The sequence below is a fragment of the Meriones unguiculatus genome, chromosome 7 (assembly GCF_030254825.1).
Source record: "Meriones unguiculatus strain TT.TT164.6M chromosome 7, Bangor_MerUng_6.1, whole genome shotgun sequence".
In the NCBI taxonomy this organism is placed as follows: Eukaryota; Metazoa; Chordata; class Mammalia; order Rodentia; family Muridae; genus Meriones; species Meriones unguiculatus.
This window is the reverse complement of record NC_083355.1, coordinates 118,753,629-118,772,113: the sequence shown is the minus strand read 5'-3', so window position 1 is coordinate 118,772,113 and position 18,485 is coordinate 118,753,629. Positions and strand designations below refer to the sequence as shown.

Below are 18,485 nucleotides of genomic sequence, written 5' to 3'. Positions count from 1 at the left end.
GGCGAGACGTGCTCCATGCCAATTGACTAACTCCATGTTTTCCTCCACTTTTGAAAGTCATTTAAGGTTCTTAAATTATTTTTTTCCCTTTTTTTTAAATTTTTCATCATTTACACTTTATTCATTCTGCATCCCCCCCATAAGCCCCTCCCTCCTCCCCTCCCAATCCCACCCTCCCTCCTCCCTCTGCTTGCATGCCACTCCCCAAGTCCACTAATAGGGGAGGTTCTGCTCTCCTTTCTGATCTTAGTCTGTCAGTTCACATCAAAAGTGGCTGCATTGTCCTCTACTACGGCCTGGTAAGGCTTCTCCCCCGCAGAGGGAGGTGATCAAAGAGCAGGCCAATCAGATTATGTCAGAGGCAGTCCCTCTTCACATTACTATGTAACCCAATTGGACTCTGAACTGCCCTGGGCTACATCTGTGCAGGGGTTCTGGGTTATCTCCATGAATAGTCCTTGGTTGGAGTATGAGTCTCTGGGAAGTTCCCTGTGTTCAAATTTTCCTGTTCTGTTGCTCTCCTTGTGGAGACCCTGTCCTCTCCAGCTCTTACTATTTCCCAGTTCTTACCTAAAATTCCATTCACTCTGCCCAACAGTTTCCCATCAGGCTCAGCATCTGCTTTGATAGTCTGAAGGGCAGAGGCTTTCAGAGGCCCTCTGTGGTAGGTTCCTAGGTTGTTTCCTGTTTTCTTCTTCTTCTGATGTCCATCCTCTTTGCCTTTCCGGATGGGGATTGGACATTTTAGTTAGGGTCCTCTCTCTTGCTTAGTTTCTTTAGATGCACAGGTTTTAGTGGGTTTGTCCTATGTTGTATGTCTATATGAGTGAGTATATACCATGTGTGTCTTTTTGCTTCTGGGACAACTCACTCAGGATGATCCTTTCCAGATCCCACCATTTACCTGCGAATTTCATGATTTCCTTACTTTTAAAAACTCCATTTTTATCTGAAACTCCTACAGTTGATATGGTTTGTTGAGTCTTTTTTCCCTTTTGTTCAATCCATCTTCATTTTTTTGGTGTTGTTGTGGACAATGTTTAGGAAAGAATTAGTCATGGGACAGTTGACATATTATTTTCTTTTGTTCCACTGGTAACCAGGATTACTGTTTATAGGAACAGTCATTATCCAAGGACCAGATCACCCCTTGATTGTCCTCTTCTATCTTGCATTCTTGTGCATCTCTCCAAGTCTGGTTGCTTTACTTTGGGTAAGCTCTGTAGGGTGTGTAGTCATGAGGCTTTTAGAGTCAGGAGACACAGGCCTTTAAGATCCTTGCACATGTAAGGTACAGTCACAGTTGGAGGTATAGGGATGGAAGATTCTGGAAAAGCAATGAAGTCTAGCTGCACTTGGAGGCAAGAACTTGGAGAGTGGGAAGCCTACTTGATAAGCAAGAAGAATGTCTACTGAGCAGTTAAGAGAAGTAATTCCATGAAGATGGCTGCCTAAGATGGGGGAAGGAGCAGAGACACCATGATGGGAAGGGGAGGGAGGTCATAGAAAGAGAGTAGGCTGTGGAGTTGTTAGGAGATGGACTACCTTCATAGTCTGAAGGGACATGTGGATCTTTTATGTGTGTGTGTGAGAGAAAGAACAGAAGTAGATGTTGCTAACAGAAGGGTAAGTTTTAAGGATTTGTGAGACAGGAGGATATGGCATGGAGAGAAACAGGCCTACCAGGAACCTGAGCAAAGACACAGAAGAGGTGGGATGGGGAGGAGGTGGCCTGGGCCTGCATGGAGGTAAGGGGAGGTCAGCCCTGTATGACTAAAGTGGTAAACAGAAGTCTCAAAGTGTTTTTATTATTAATCAAAGAACAATCTCAGAATTTATCTTTGTGTAATTAAGTTCATTTATTTTTGTAAGGCTCAAACTTTGAGATTTATGGATGGAATATTATACTGTTGAGCTATGTCCTCAGCAATATTTGGTTAATTCGATTTAATGTATGTGTTCATGATTCAATGAACTGTATACAATGTGCCCTAAAATATCAGAGACACCAGAAACAACACTCAATTTCATCTGCCCAAGTTTCTGCACTACCCTGTTTTTAATGTTTTAATTACGTACCTCATCTTTTTTTCCTATGGAAAATGTGTGATATTTTCTGCTAAGAAATCAGGGAGTTGACATGTCAAAGCATAACAAATTAAGGGTGCAATTTTATATTACTATTTATAAATAAAATTCATATGAAGACGTGATTCATTTTTCTCCCTTTCCTTTTTCCTTCTGATTTCTTCTTTGAGACTCTTCATGTATCCCAAGCATAACTACACATATGACCCTCCTGTATCTACCCATTCTTTGTCCATGCAGTGCTGGATTCAAACACAGGGCTCAGGCACAAAATTTTTTTGTCTACCAGCTGAGTTAAGTAGCCAAGATAATAGTGACTCTTTGATGTTACAAATCTCAACTTTACCCTTATTTAATCACAGACATCTGCACCATTAACTGTGCCCTCAAAGGCTCCCATCCCTCAGCTCATGATATAGCAGGGAGATATGCAAATGAAGTTCCCCTCTGCTCATAAAAACCAGCTGTGATGCTACAGCTCTGACAAAGGCCGGTCGCTCTGGATTCATATTCATTAATCAGCCCTGAATATAGAACATCCGACATGGAGTTGGGACTGAGCTGGGTTTTCCTTGTTCTTCTTTTAAAAGGTAATGTATGATAAGAGATACTGAGTGTGTGAGTGGACGTGAGAGGGACCGTGGACCTTTGTGATGGTTAACCAAGAGGATTCTGTGTTTGCAGGTGTCCAGTGTGAGGTGCGGCTGGTGGAGTCTGGCGGAGGCTTGGTGCGGCCCGGAAGTTCCCTAAAACTCTCCTGTGCAGCCTCTGGATTCAAGTTCAGTGGCTACTGGATGCACTGGGTCCGCCAGGCCCCGGGGAAGGGGCTGGATTGGGTTGCTCGAATTAAGCACAAACCTAATAATTATGAAACAGCCTATGCAGAGTCTGTGAAAGGCAGGTTCATCATCTCAAGAGACGATTCCACAAGCAGCCTCTACCTGCAGATGAACAGCTTAAGAGCCGAGGACACCGCCATTTATTACTGTGCTAGAGACACAGTGAGGCACCTTCAGTGTGAACCCAGACAAAAACCTTCTTGCAGGAACACTGAGCACCGGTAGGGAGAGCACAACACCAGGTGCAAGGGTGTCAGTTCAGAGCTCAGCATACATCAATAAGAAATACAAGTAAGACCTCCTTCTGCTCATAAAAACCAGCCTTGCACCTCTGGAAGAGGAAGGAAGCCTTGGATTCTTGGGTCCTCCCATTCAGTGATAGCACTGAACTCATACCTCTCAGCATGACAGTGGAACTGAGCTGAGATTTCCTTGATATTTTAAAAAACCTAAATACATTTTTTCGAGAAAATTTTTATGTGAATACTGTATCCACCAATGTTTCCACTCAACTTACTCTCACATGCATCCATCACTTCTCAGATTCAGGTCTTCTTCGCCCTTAATTAATAGATTACTGTGAGTGTGCTCCTGTGTGTTTAGTCTACTCAGCACAGGCATATTTCTGCGTATGTACAGGTGTTCGGAGCAGTCCATTCAGGAGTGAATGAACTACTAGGGAGCTTGTCCTTGAAAGCCACTGATTCCCCACTCTCAGCAGCCATTGCTACCTGTAGCTCTTCATTTAGGGGTTGGGACTTGTGAGACGTCCCCCTGCACTCTGCATCTAGATTAGGAAGCAATATGAGAGTTCATGTGTGCAGCATTCCTGTGTTACAGAGGAGATGCCTTCTCACAGTGCCTTCTTAGTCCTCTGGATCTTGGGATCTCTCTGCCCCCTCTTCCAGGAAATTCTGTGAGCCGTAACTGTAGGGCTTGCACTGAAGGAGGTTTAGCTGTATTTGGACATCCCAGGGTCACTCTTGTTCTCTGCATAACCAGAATATATGGCGTGAACAAATCTATCTTCATTAAAAATAGAAAAAGACATTATCTTTGCCTAGAATAACTGTAATAATGAGTTCTGTAACTCTCCAGTTACAGGTACTTGGTGACAGCTTTATTTCCCTCCTATTGAACTGGCCTGAAGTCCAAGTAGACTTTGGCATTAAACTCTTGATACACAAAAGACAAAAGTGCTATAACTTTGGGTAAAGGACCAGCTCTTGCTGTATTTCACAGGCTTCAGGGCTTCGTGTGTCTATTGATCGCTTTTCTCCCCAACAGTCTGTACAGACCTTCTAGTGCTAGGAAAGCTTGTCCTCGCGGCAAGAGGATTCCACGACTATTTCAGCTATATTCTTCCAAGTCCTTTGTCCACAGTGCCTGGTGTCTTCAAAAATATCAACTTACCTTCAGGTTCTGGAAGACAACAAAGATCACAATCCATTTTAGATTTCTTGTCTTCCTTGATTACTTCAGGTCATATATTAAAATCTAAAGATTTGGAGATAGGTCCTCTTATCCTGGCTATTCCTCTCCCCAAGGCTTCCACTTCCTTGCTTATGGCAGAAGGACATAGAGAGAAGGCTTCACTGTGTTCATGAAAAGCAGCCCAGGCATGAGCCACAGCTGCTTCCCAAGATCCTAGGCCTTCCAATTAAGTGATCAGCACTGACAGTGTATCTCAATAAGAGGGACGGTGAACACATGATTCTCTGGTGTTGTAGGTGTCTGGTGTGAGGTGCAGCTTGTGGAGTCTGACTGAGGCTTGGTGCAGCCTGGAGTTCCCTGAGACTCTCCCCTTCATCCTCTGGACTTGCCTTCAGTGATTACTGTATGAACTGAGTCTTGACACCTCAGGAAATGATCTTCAGCTGTTTGACTTCACTAAAAACCCAGTTAGTGGTGTCACTTCAGAATATGCTTCCTCTGGGAAAGGAAGATTCCCCATTTCTAGAGATGATCCCAAAGCAGTGCCTATCTCATTCTGAACACCGCGAGATCTGAGGACATATCGTTCTGTTTCAGCCATGGCGATGGGACATCATGGGGGCCAGGACACAAGCTTCAATGAAAGGTGCTCAGAATGAGTAGGTATGTCTCAGCATACAGATGAACATTTTTTTTTCATCTAGGTCAACCCAACAACAGGAATAAACATAACTGATCTGTTTCTCTGGGGTGCCTCTCTTTCTGAAGATTTCCTGGTGATCAGATTCATATCTAAGGTTGTAGAAACATGCGTTATCATGAAAATGAATAATCTTGGATGCAAGTTTTTTATAATAATATCTTACAATTCCCCCCAAATATAGAATTTACTGATGAAGGCAGAAATGACTCTGTCTGGAAGCCAGCATCAAAGGCAAAAGCATCTCATGAAACTGGGGACCCTTTTCCATCTTGAGACTCAGAACATATCCTAAGTGGGAATCTCTGATTCAGTGTAAAACTACAATAAACCTAGTTTAGGTAAGAGGGCAACTGGCTCAGAAATTTAATAATGAATTTATGGTTTAAACTTCCAGATAAGATGCAAGGACACCTGAGGTGATTGCTTATGGTAAAAAACATCCAGAATGCATAGTAGAAGAAGATGCTCATAAATATAGCTATGGTCACATGACACAGTATAGGAACAACTATTCTAAGTGGCAATAATGATGTTTTGTTTTTTGTACTAATGATTATACTTTGGATACACATTTATTAGGCAGAAATCTGTTTACATTTTTCTCTTCTGGTCCTTTATCCTGTGTTATGAAATCAAGTTCATATTGATACTTAAGGGTTTTAAAATTTGTAGTATCTTTTTTAGTTTGTGGAACCTAAAAAGAGTAAGTGTACTTCAGGCAACATTCCTATTATTTTGGAAAAATTCATTTGAGCAATTTACTTCTGTGTGTGTAGACCTGCCATGTGAGGAGAATTATGAACTTTCTACTGTCAGATTCCAATGTAAGCGTGACAGGAGGGAATGGTTGATGTCAAATTAATAAGGCCTGGATTTGTGATGGTTGGTTTCAGTTTGCGATTGAAAAGATTTTATATCAACACAGGAAAGGCACTCTGAGGAACACCTGCAAGGATACTTCCCCAGAGAATTAGCTGAGAGGAGAAGACCCGCCCTTACAGTGGCCTTCCCACAGGTGGTCAGATGTGTAAACTGAGTCACTGTCTGAGTGACCTGCCTGCCCTTGCTTCCTCCATCTATTGTTGCTCCTGATGCTCCCATCCACCCTTGATTTCTGACTTCACCTCCTCCAGCCTTCCAACAGGACTAAACAGTGACATTCCAGGAGGCTCCAGTGCTGCTCTGAGCCTGTTGAGATCCAATTTCATGGACCACACCCCTTCGATTGTTGGACTATTGAGAAAATCCTCTGAAGGTGGAACTATCCAGGGTTAGTTCCTGAAGATGCAGGCAAAGGAAGCAGAAAAGATTACCCTGTGTGAGCACTCACAGACCCAGAAAGACAGAGAGGGAATGTTCTCACTTATAAGTATATTTTACCCATATAGTACAGGATAACCATACTCTAACTCACAGACACCAAGAAGATAAACAACAAGGAGGACCCAAAGGAGGATGATTAAATCTCACTCAGAGGGGGAACTAGAACAGACAGCAGAAGCAGTCAAAGAGAGAGAACAAGGTAGGAGACAGAGCTGAGAGAAATGAAGGTGGAGATCAGCCCTGGGGAGAGCAGGGGGCAGGAGAACAGAGTGTCCAGAGAGAGAAAGGAAACCATGGGTGGGGGCATCTCTGTGACAAGCTGGAGAGCTAAGACAGGGTATGATTCTGGGAGGAAATGGGGTGATTCTAGTTGACACTCCTAGTGAGACTGAAGAGGACACTCTCTAAATACACAGGACTCCAAATGGAGGAAGGGGAACACAAACCCACCCACAAAAATTCTACTGCAAATTTACCCTGCCTACAAGATCGCAGGGACAAAAATAAAGCAGAGATTGGGGGGAATGTCTAGCAATACCTAGCCCTCCTGAGACCCACCCCAGGGAAAGAGGCAAACCCTGATACTATTAATGATACCCTGCTATGCTTGCGGACAGGAGCTTAGCATAGCAGTCCTCTGAGAGGCTCCACTCAGCAGAGGATAGAAACGGATGCTGAGACTCAGAGCCAAACATTAAGCTAAGTGTAGGGAGTTTGGTGGAAGAGTGGGTGGAAGGATTAAAACACCCGGAGGGAGTGGAGCTCCACAAGACCAACAGGCAACTAACCTTGGTGCAGAGGGGCTTGTGGAGACGGAAGCTCTAACCAAAGGCTGTGCATGGCTGTACCTAGACCCCCTACACAGATGTAGCCAATAGGCAGCTCCAGCCTCTTGTGGGATTCTCCCTGCAAGGGAACTCAGGACCATCAGGGGGCGCTCAGGACACACCAAGCAGAGGAAGTCAATTCCAGAGTGTTTGTGATGAAAGGATGACTTTGAGATTTGGTTTTACCCAAGTTCAAACGACAGATCCAGAAATTATCTGAAAACAAAAGTGTTCAAGATTTAGGCAGTGGGAATGGGAAACACTGATTCACTAGAAATTAGCATGGAGAACCCTGACAATTCTCAAGTAAAGGGAGTGTATGACTCAGCCATAACATTCCTTGGAATAGGAGCAAGGAACTCCCACATCAGATTTCTCAGACCCTTCCTCCGCCATGCTCATTGCTTCTCTATTCGCTAGAAACACACTTTAAAGATGCTACAGCCTTTGTGGGGATAACGTTCACAGCAGGAGTCATGAATCATCTAACAGAAACCCCAGTACTGGTGCAGTAGAAACCTTCCCAAGGGTTGGAGAATCGGTTGCTCTCATGGAGAAACTCCCTCATGGGGTTTCCAATCTCAAGTAATCAGCCCTCCAATCTCAGGCAGACAAACGCTGCAAAAGCTGAATAAGCTCAGTGGGTTATATGATCATGAGTGCACAAGCACATATGCACATACAACATAAATTTTAAACGATCATGAATATTGGGGTGGAGGAAGGAAGAGGGGGCAGAAGCGCTGCTGAGGCAGTGCTGTTGTATGCAATTCTCAGAAAGGAAACTAATAAAAGTCTATAGAGGACTTTCTGCTCCCCTGGTTGTCCTCTCCCTGCTGACCTCAGGAATAGAGATTGGCAACTCAGTTCTCTCTCTGCTCATAGCATCACTTTTCTCTGCCTCTACCTAAGGGTCCCAAGACAGACTTCAGTGTATAAGTTTTTAAATAAAATTGGTTTTTCTGTTGAGGTTATTACAAACTGGCAGCCTGTGATACTAAACAATTCAGTCTTAATTGCACACTCCTTCCACCTTTAGATGTGTCTCACTCTCCTGGCATCCTGGTAAGCATGGTTTAACCTCATCTGTAAATACTCCCTGGGTAGGTGATGTACTTAATTGATAGTTGGGTGGTTTCACTTATTTCAGCAAGGACATGGAGAATACCACCTGAGATGAGAAAATCTAAACGATATGATTGGAAAGGGAGGGAGGTCACAGCTGAGGGAGAAGGCTTTGAACTACCTAGTGGTGAAGGGAAAGCATCTCTCTGAAGGGCCCAGTAAGAGAAAAGCTGCCTTCTGGGTGGCTCTGGTGGACACCACCGGTCTGTGGACCTTGGCAGCTGCCTTCTGGATGGCACTCTGCACACAAGGATAACGGCCAATGTATAGAAGTAGATTAGCATGTTTGGCATCACTGTGGGGTTGTATTGGTTCTCCTTTGATAGAGACCTCTGATGCTTCCTAGCACCCTGCAGTGCACAGCACAGTGCCCTGAAAAGCAATTATCTGGGCCCAAATTTCAGCATGGCTGAGGCACAAGACGTTGGCTATGAATCTGCAAAGCTTCTTCAGCTCCTGCTTAGACATTCCTGTGGTGAGACCCTATGGGTGTAGGGTCTGTATTCCCAGGAAAGAATAACCTCACAGAAACGTCCTGTGTCTCTGGGTGTCATCCTCTCTCCACGCACACTTTCACTAGGATGCCCAGTACTTAGGTGTGAACGTTGTCCTGGAGATGTTCTCCTTCATCCTCCCCCATCTCCTCTCTTTCCACCCTCCTCATCCTACTCCTCACAACACTAACCCCTCTCTACCATCATCCCCCTCCTCCACTTCCTCCTACCCTCCTCTTCCAACACCTTCTCTGCTTCTTCCTCAGTTTTAACCAGCACGGATTTATTTATTTGTGTATAATTTTGAGGATTTTTTATGTGAGTACTTTATTGTTCTCCATTGTAGTGTTGATCTACTTCATTCTACCACTGCTGATCTGATAATTCTGCACTCTCTGCTGCTGTCTCTCTCCTTTATTACAGCTCAGTGTATAGTGCTGGCAGCCAAGTGCAGTACGAGCGTGTAGTAGCCAGAACATGGCCCTCATAGGACTGTGTATGAACAGTCAGTGCTGTAGGGAGGACTCTGGGTGTAATGGCAGCTCATGTCAGTAGCCTGAGAGTAAGTTGTGTCCTGAGCAGAACTGTGACATCTTTGCCTGTGTAGAATACACAGAATTGAGTCCTCCATTCATTTCCATGTTCCAGGAGATATAATGACATTAAATGTTTAGCTGGTGCTTCCAATATGGCCACTCACTGGCAGTCTGGAAGACCTTATATGAAGGGCAAATTTTGATACATTTATTATTAAATGTATAGATATTTCCTCTGGCTCCAGATCAAACCAGTTTTCTCATCACACCCTTGAATGTCAAGAGCCTGTGAAACTAACTGATCATAGAGAACTGAGCTCCTGGAGAAACTGCCTTGCAGTCTCCTCCCACGACAATCAAAGTGGGATTTACAACTCACCAGTATATATTCACTTATAGGAACATCCCACATGCAAATTCATAGCAGTGCTACCAGAAGCCAAGCACCTGCTCAAGTTCAGAGCCTTCTACCCCCTGGAGAACATTCTGTGGAGGCACTGAATTCCCCAAGGACATGACACACTTGTGGGTCTTCTTTTTCCTGCTGATGGTTCCCAGCTGTGAGTTCCACAGCAATGCAGTGGAAAACCCGGGTCCCCAGCTTTGAGGTTCTGACTCTCTGCTGTTCTTTGTTTCAGTTGTCTTGTCCCAGGTGCAACTGACAGAGGCAGGGCCTGCTCTGCTGAAGCCCTCCCAGCCACTGTCCATCACCTGTGCTGTCACTGGTTACTCCATTAGCAGTGGTTACTGGTGTAGCTGGATTCATCAGCATCAAGGGAAAGGCTGGAGTGGATGGGTCACGTTGATTACGCTGGAGATACCTATTATAACCCATCCCTCAAGAGCTGAATAACTATAATTATAGTAGACAAATCAGTTTTCCCTGAGGCTGAGCTCTGTGACCACTGAAGACACAGCTGTGTATTACTGTGCAAGAGACACAGGGATGGGACATCAGTGGGAGTCCAGACATAAATGTTCTGCCAGGGGACAGGAGTGCCTGTGCTGCAGGAGGTGCCCAGTTCTCATGCAGTCCTGGGTCTCAGGCCAGAAGCACAGGCAGTGAGGAAGGACCGCCCACTTCCTGTGGCTGAGGAGTGATTTCCAGCAACAGTTTAGCTGTTCCCTAGAGACCATACTTCCTTTGCTTTGTGGATCTGCTTTAAAATAGCATCAAACGACAGGAAAGGCTGTAAGAAAGGGTTGTTCTTTTCATAGGTGGGGTATGGATAGGCATTTGGAACTTTGTCCTCCCTAGTTATCATTTGGCCTCCTTCTCCTTCATGAGCAGCAGAGTACAGTAAGGATTCTCAGCACCCTGAAGAAGTCAGAAACATATTGCATGAGTAAGAGAAATATCTACTTATTGCACTGTTCAGAGAAGCAAGGTCATGGAGAATACCACCTAAGATGAGAAAATCTAAAAGATATGATGGGAAAGGGAGGGAGGTCACAGGTGAGGGAGAAGGCTTTGAACTACCTAGTGGTGAAGGGAAAGCATCTCTCTGAAGGGCCCAGTAAGAGAAAAGCAATTCCTTTATGATCTGCAGAGCAGAAGGATGTGGCAAGAAAATAAACAGGCTTGCCTGGTGCCTTAAAGAGGTAACAGAAGAGCTGGGAGTGCCTTTGGCTTGGCAGAGGTAGGCCTAAATGATGGATAAGACATCAACACTAAATGATTAGTGACCATTTGTGAGAGTTCACTGGCAGAATTCTCTGCTTTTAGTTGTCACTTTAGAGGTGCAGCTGGTGGAGTCTGAGGAGGCTTGGTGCAGCCTGCACCGTCCCTGAAACTCTCCTGTGCAGTCTCAGGATTCACTTCCAGCAATGCCTGGATGGATTGGGTCTCCAAGTCTTCAGGGAAAAGCAGAAATGGGTTGTTCAAATTAGAAGCAAAGATTTTACTTATGAAACACACTATGCAGTCTTTGAAAGGAAGAGTCCTTTGGCCTACTTTGATCGTTGCATGTCAAGAGTCTTAAGAACGGAAAGAGCAATGAGAGGTGTGGAGACATCATGTTCAAAGCTTCCATTTTCTCAAAGACTTTGAACTGAAGTGATCATTCATTCTGTAATCTTTTGATTGTTTGATCTGGTCACTTTTGGGGTTATTTGTATGAAAATGTGCTAACTTTGTTTTCCCACAAAATACTTTCTCCCAGGGATCACTAAATTGATAGAATATTTTCAGTGTACTCTATTTCTAAGGAAAGATATTGAAACTACTATAAATACACATGCACATTTCCCGTAAACATAGCTCACCTAAGTCTATTACATACATCAAGGAATGATTACTGGTGACAAAGTCAGAGTACATAGAATTGTTTATCAAATTGCCTCCAGAAAGTTTTGTGAATATAAAACCCTCTACTGAACCAATCACCTTGTTTCCCGGGGTCTAGATCTCCAGGGAACAACATAGAGGAAGCTCAAGGTTCTTTATCTGGAGGGCTTTCAAACCGCAGGCACACTCTGGATTGACACGTAGAGAGCATCTCTGACGCTCAGCCTAGGATATCAATAACGATGTAGTTAACATGGGTTGGGTGGGCGCATTTACGTTCTTCCAGATTGAACAAAGAAAGTTGTTCCTTACTGCTGATGCTGTTGTTCTCCAGCATGTGCTCATTTCTAACTTGACAATCTATAAGTCCACCCATTTGCCTATTTCATCATTTTTTATTTCCATGAGATCTCATGTATATATGTGTGTATATCACTGACATTTAATGTTAAATTTTGTGTCCCTCTAGCGATTCCTTGACATGGAAAATTGGAGCTTAAACTCTTTCAGCTCAGAGTATCTGCAGCTTCAATTCATTACAGGTGGTAGGGATCAGCTCTCATAAAGGTGTGTGAAACCCAAGCTAAGACAAATTTCAGGCTCACTGAGTTTAATACTTTTATATTTTCTCAATATTTTAAATTGCTGTAAACCACCATATTTACACCTGAAATGAGCAGGGACTGTGGATGGCAGGGCAGGGGGAAGGAAGGCAGAGGGCAGGCATGACCAAATATCCAAAGAAGTATCCTAAAGTGAGCATTGGTTGTTTCCATGGCTTCCTAGATGCTGAGATTTCCAAGCCTGTCATTTACACAATGGAATTCTACTCAGCTATTAAAAACAAGGAAATCATGAATTGGCAAGCAAATTGTGGGAACTAGTAAAGATCAACTTGAGTGAGGTGACCCAAAAGCAGAAAGATACAAATGGTATATACTCACTCATAAGTGGATATTCGCCATATAATATAGGATAAACATACTAAAATCTATACTCCTACAGAAACTAAACAACAAGGAAGACCCTAAGGAAGTGCTCAATCCTCATTTAGAAGGACGAATGTGTTAGATACCAGAAGCAGGAGAAGTCAGGGAAGTGGACAGGAGCCTACCACAGTGAGGTCCTTCCTCACTGCCTATAAACTTCTGAAAGACTCCATTAATTGAGGTACCAAAGCAGAGGCTGAGACTCATAGCCAAACTTTGAGCAGAATGCAGGGAAAGTATGAGAGAAGGGGAATATGGAAAGACATGGAGGGGACAGTAGCTCCAAAAGGAGACCTACAGAGCCATCAAAACTGAGCCCTGGGGGCCCTGAAGAGAATGTTCTCTGAACCAAGGACAGTGCATGGAGAGGATGTGCAGTATGCTCCTGTCATCTGTTCATCTGTTTGATTTTACAGTGAAGTGTGTGAAAATTCTCCTGTCTTCTCTCAAGCCTAGGACCTACAGAGTTGAGCTTCTCCTCCACTCCAATGGGACAGAGATGACTTGTGTTCAGACTGTGTGCATGTGTCTGTGTGTGAGGGAATGGGGAGAGGGAGGGAGGGAGGGAGGGAAGAAGGGAGGGAGGGAGAGAGAGAGAGAGAGAGAGAGAGAGAGAGAGAGAGAGAATGCTTTTCCTCTAATTCTTTTAAAATATTTACACCAGAAATGTCCATATTCTCTTATTTTGCTAGTTGACATTTTGGGTTTCTAAAGCAGTATCGTTGACCTCCAATGTTGCCTCTCTGCCCTCAAAACACTTCTCTACCAATTCCATTCTTGTTTGTTTGTTGTGGAATTAACTGTTAAACCATCTTGCTTGCTTGTCACCGATAAAGACCTCTGGTTATGGAGAGCAATCTGCCTTGTTTGGACGCAAACTTCCTGACTCCTTCCTTTGGCTCTCTCTCTCCCAGCAGGCTTTGATCCTGCCAGGTTCAGTCTCTCCATGCTCCACAGTTTCTGAAGTGATCCTGGGCATCTGACTCCCAACCCTGTCTACACCTGTGTTAGATGTGTGTGCTTGTCCCTCCTCATGCACACACGTCTGCCCCTCCTCGGCTTCTGTCCTGTGAGGATTTAGATGTGACCTGTAGTTTGAGCTGCTTGCTCTTGTTGCTAAAGAGTGCAACAAACAATGACATCCCAAAGCTCAGCTGGTTATTCTCAGGACTGGAAACTGCAGCCCATTTCACTTTGAAGCAGCCATTTAACAGAAAAACCTTTTGTTCAATTGTTCTGTCAGCGTATCAGTCACAATTACAACAGAGAAGGCTGGACACAGAGAAACCTTGTAGAATTCTTGATGAATTGAGTTGAGTGAGGAGTTATCAGAACTCCATCGTGTATGTCTATTTCCATGAAAAGGAAGAGCATATTTAAGGACTCCTGGTAAGATCAGGGCAGGTAGCTGCCTAGGAGAGGGCATGAAAGAAGTTGAGCAAGAAAGAAAAGCCAAGAGAAGGTATGTTGGGAGTGAGGGCATCGTTCTGAGAGGTCTGTATGGGCAACATGGAGGATATTAGAAGCCAAATGCTGAGCTGTACACTGAAGTTTATCTTTTCAGTCTCTCCCTGTGTCTAGTAAGAAACTGGTAAACGTGCAGGAATCAGGAACCGAAACAAACAATAACACAACAATTCCATGCCCTTGGGTACATACAACTTGGACAAGGCCTAAACAGGTTCCTGGCTGAACACTGGAATTCAGTCATGTCACATGATCTCAATAAAGAAAGGGGGTTTCCACTCTCAGGGGAGAGCTGTGCTTGGGCTGGACCTGACTCAGGTAATGCTCTGTCCACCAGGGTTAAGCCCAGGGAGTGAAAGAAGAAAGCTCCGGAGCCTGTAACAAAACAGTGGCAACTGCCCTCTACAATTCAGGAGTTGGGGAATAAGGTGGAAATTAACAGCAAAATGCATGTTTTGTTTATAGTTATGACAGGAAGTAAATGAGTCTCAATTTGAACCAATGAAAAGTAGTTTACTGTGACACAAACTTTTGCAGCCATTTTCTTTATTGGCTGACTCCCACAGCTCCTTTAGAAACATCCAGTAAGTGTCTTCTCCTCCCTCCATCGACAGAACTTGTTATATGTCAGGAAGACATGCAAATAAGGTCTCTCTCTCCTCATGAAAACCATCCAGCACTGACCCTGAAGCTCAGGCCGAGGAGATCAGCCCTGATTTCCAGGTCACTTTATTCGGTGATCAGCACTGAACATAGACCACATAATGGATTTCGGTCTGATTTTGGGTTTCCTTGTTGCTCTTTTAAAAGGTAATTCATCGGGAAGAAGAGATACTGAATCCATCAGTGGACACGGGTGAGATGGATAGCGAGCTTGTATGGCAGTTTACTGACAGGATTCTCTCTGTTTGCAGGTGTCCAGTGCGAGGTGCAGCTTGTGGAGTCTGGGGGAGGTGTGGTGCAGCCTGGGGCCTCCCTGAAACTTTCCTGTGTAGCCTCTGGATTCACTTTTAGCAGCTACTGGATGAGTTGGGTCCGCCAGGCTCCAGGGAAGGGGCTGGAGTGGGTTGGAGAAATTAATCCAAATGGTGGTACCACAAACTATGCACCGTCCCTGAAGGACCGATTCACCATCTCCAGAGACAACGCCAAGAACACTCTGTACCTGCAAATGAGCAAAGTGAGATCTGAGGACACGGCCACTTATTACTGTACTACACACACAGTGAGGGGACCTCAGTGTGGACCCAGACACAAACCTCCCTGTGATGCCGCTCATGACCACCAGGAGGCGCACAGAGAACACAGATTTGGAGATGATGCAGGCAAGATCAAACATGCCTCTGAGGGGCTGGGCTGAAGTTTTTCTAACAGTTAACCAAGAATTCTCTCTAAATGTGTATTCTGAAGGAATAAAACATACTCAAAGCATTATATGTTTTTCTTGTAATGTGTTAAAAATATAAGGCACGGTCTTTCATGAACAAAATGGAAAATGACAGTTATAAGGCTGTCAAGGACCCTGCCTTGGTCACTGAAATCACATGATAAGGACTTCCATGGACATCTTTGTGTCTTGTCTTTTCACATTCTAGGTAGAGCCTTCCTAGTTTTTTTATTTTTTTTAATTAGAATAGCATTTACATCTCCAGGAAAACATCATGTAAAATTATTTTTGAAGCAGGGATGACTCATTTATGTAAAATTTATATAAACATGAATTTATATCAAAATTCATAGTAATTTAAAATGAGACTTGTGGCTTGGTTAGTATAAAATCAGATAATATAAACAAAGTTAAAAAGTTTTAAAATTGTTTTTTCATGTCATGTAGTCAGTCATCTTAATATTTAAAATTTAATCTTATGATTTTTTAGAAAGCATAAAAATAAATGAGACAGTATTTTTTTAAGTGGGATAACAATCAGAGAGAAACAGGACTTTGAGAAAAGAGAAATAGGGAATCACTTCTTATTTTACTGATTGCTCTTAGCGTTACTGGATAATATTGGATTTTTGAGTAGGGAGAATGTGGCTGTAGAAGCCAGAGGAATCCCAAATGGAAGAGAAAGTGAAGAAGCCATTCCTTTTAACGAGAAAGGGGAAATGGAAGTGGACCACGAGGCTAGTGTTTCATCAACCAAATAGCACTGTAGGTCTGGGGCTCAGTCCAGCCGAGCCAGAGAATCTCAGCGCCTGGAACCAGGGCTTTATCAGCAGCAAGGCCCAGTTCTCACACAGGGAATCTCATCTGCGGGAAAGGATAGCAGCCGACAGGCAGCTTCAGAGTGGAGGTGAGAAGGGTGCATTGTCCTTTCTGGGAATACAAGAGACTGCAGTTTTGCAGCTCCAAAAACAGTGGGTCAGAAACAAGGAAACAAAAGCAGCTGGCAGCGGGAAAACCAGGTTTTGTATATGCCAGGAAACCACTCAGCTTGCTGAGCTGTATCCCAGGCAGTTTGTTCTATCTTTATGTCTATCCTAGAAAAGAAACAAAGAAAAAGTGTGGTTTCCATTGTGAATATTAAAGTATTTTTTCTTGAGTTTACACTATATTTATACCACTTTTCCTTTTCCTTTTTTTCCTACAAACCCTCTTTTATAGAACCTTGTTTTCATTCACATTTGTGGCTGCTTTTTCTTTAACTTAATTTATGTTGCAGGAGTTTCCTGGATGAATAGGGAGGACTACATTTATCTGAAATGCAAGGATAAAGATTCTGGATGCAGTAAGAGATTCCTTTTTATAGTATAGTGGCAGCTGTAGGGTCACATCAAGATTCCCGCTTAAGTAGCCCTGCATAGTTGGCTAGGTTTCCTACAGCAGGCATGATCTGCTGCTTGTTGAGAAGTCCAAATAGTCACTTCCTTGCCTCTAATACAAGTATTCCTAACTGTGTCTCCAATAAATCCCTCTCTGTTTCACAGAATCTTAAGATTTTAGTCTCAGTGTAGTTGTCTACAAAAGATTTATTTTGAATAGTTGTATTTTTGAAGACATAGAAGAGAAATTTTTTTTTCACACTAAATCTCCAAGTTTCCCCATGTGCTTCCATTTTAATAAATGCACATTACTAAGGCTCTATTGAAAGTTACCAAGCTCAGGGCAGATTCTGTCTTCGGGCCAAGACACAACACAGCTCTCTGGATAGACAGTGGGTTTCTTGCCCCAGAGCTGAACTGCATCCGTTGAAAATTGTACAGAGAACAAGACATCAAGGTTTAAGGCCATATTCTAATTGATGGCTTACTGAGAGACCTCTGCCTGGCTGTCTATTACATGTGCAAGCTGCAGTGCGGGTGCTTCCTGATTTTTCTGTGTGCAGAAAGATTCCTGTGGGAACTAGTGTAAGAAGTTATATTCTTTGGAGTAGCAGATTATTATATCCTATCTATGAATCCCTGTTCGTTGATAATGTTATTTGATGATGTCATCTTTCTTTTAACTTTTACATTTGTTACATAGTTGTTCACTTTACATCCCAAACATAGTCCCCATCCTTCTATCCTCCTGGCCCCAAATTTTCTCACTCTTTCCCCCTCCCTGGTTTTCTATCTGTCAGGAATGGAGGCTGCCACTTCCCCACCCCAGCATTTCAAGTCACATCAAGACTGAGCAAATCCTTTTCCATGGTGGAATTGCAATGCAGCCCCACCAGGGAGAAGTGATTTAAAAACATGCCACAGAGTCCTTTTCAGAAACAATCCCCTGCGCCGCTTACTGGGGAACCCACCAAATGACCAAGTTGCCCATATAAAAGTGTCATCTGCCTAGGTCCAATGTATGCATAGACCTGGGTTGGTCCTTTAGTCTCCACAGGCCACCATGGGCCCAGGCTAGTTGGTTCAGTCATCTTCTTGTGATGCTTGAGTCAACTCTGGGTCTTTCTCTCCTCCCCCACCTCTTCCACAAGGCTCCCTGTGCTCCACCAAATCTTTGGCTGTGAGTCTCAGGATAGGAGAGGGAGAGTGAAAGGAAACAAGGGTGAGAAAACAATGGTGGGGAGGAGATATGGGAGAGAGGCAGGAGGGAAGAGAACTTGAAGAGAGAAGAGAAACTGTGGGAAGGGCATTTCTGCGACAAGCTGGAGAACTACACTGGGGTAAGATGCAGGGAGAAAATGGGGGTGACTCTAGTTGAGACCCCTAGAACCAGGGTCATGGAGACTGAAGAGACCATCCTCTACCTAGACAGGACTCCTAGTGGAGGGAGGCAGAACATCACCCCCCCCAAAAAAAAACCTTTGACCCCAAATTTAGCCTGTCTATGAGATATGCAAGGATAAAGATAGAGCAGAGATGGAGGAAATGTCCAACCAATCCATGGCCCAAACTGAGACCCACTCCGTGAGAGAGAGCCAACCCCTGAGATT

General features: G+C 43.9%; 2 gene segments (V, D, J or C); both read left to right on the top strand.

Moving 5' to 3' along the window:
* The first annotated feature begins 2,586 nt into the window (after positions 1 to 2,586).
* Positions 2,587 to 3,152, top strand: LOC132655360 (immunoglobulin heavy variable 3-73-like). The segment is given in 2 exon segments: positions 2,587 to 2,678; positions 2,773 to 3,152. Coding segments are annotated over 2 exon segments (426 nt in total).
* An 11,658-nt stretch (positions 3,153 to 14,810) lies between these two features.
* LOC132646064 (Ig heavy chain V region 441-like) lies at positions 14,811 to 15,487 on the top strand. The segment is given in 2 exon segments: positions 14,811 to 14,922; positions 15,027 to 15,487. Coding segments are annotated over 2 exon segments (492 nt in total).
* The last annotated feature ends 2,998 nt before the right edge of the window (positions 15,488 to 18,485 follow it).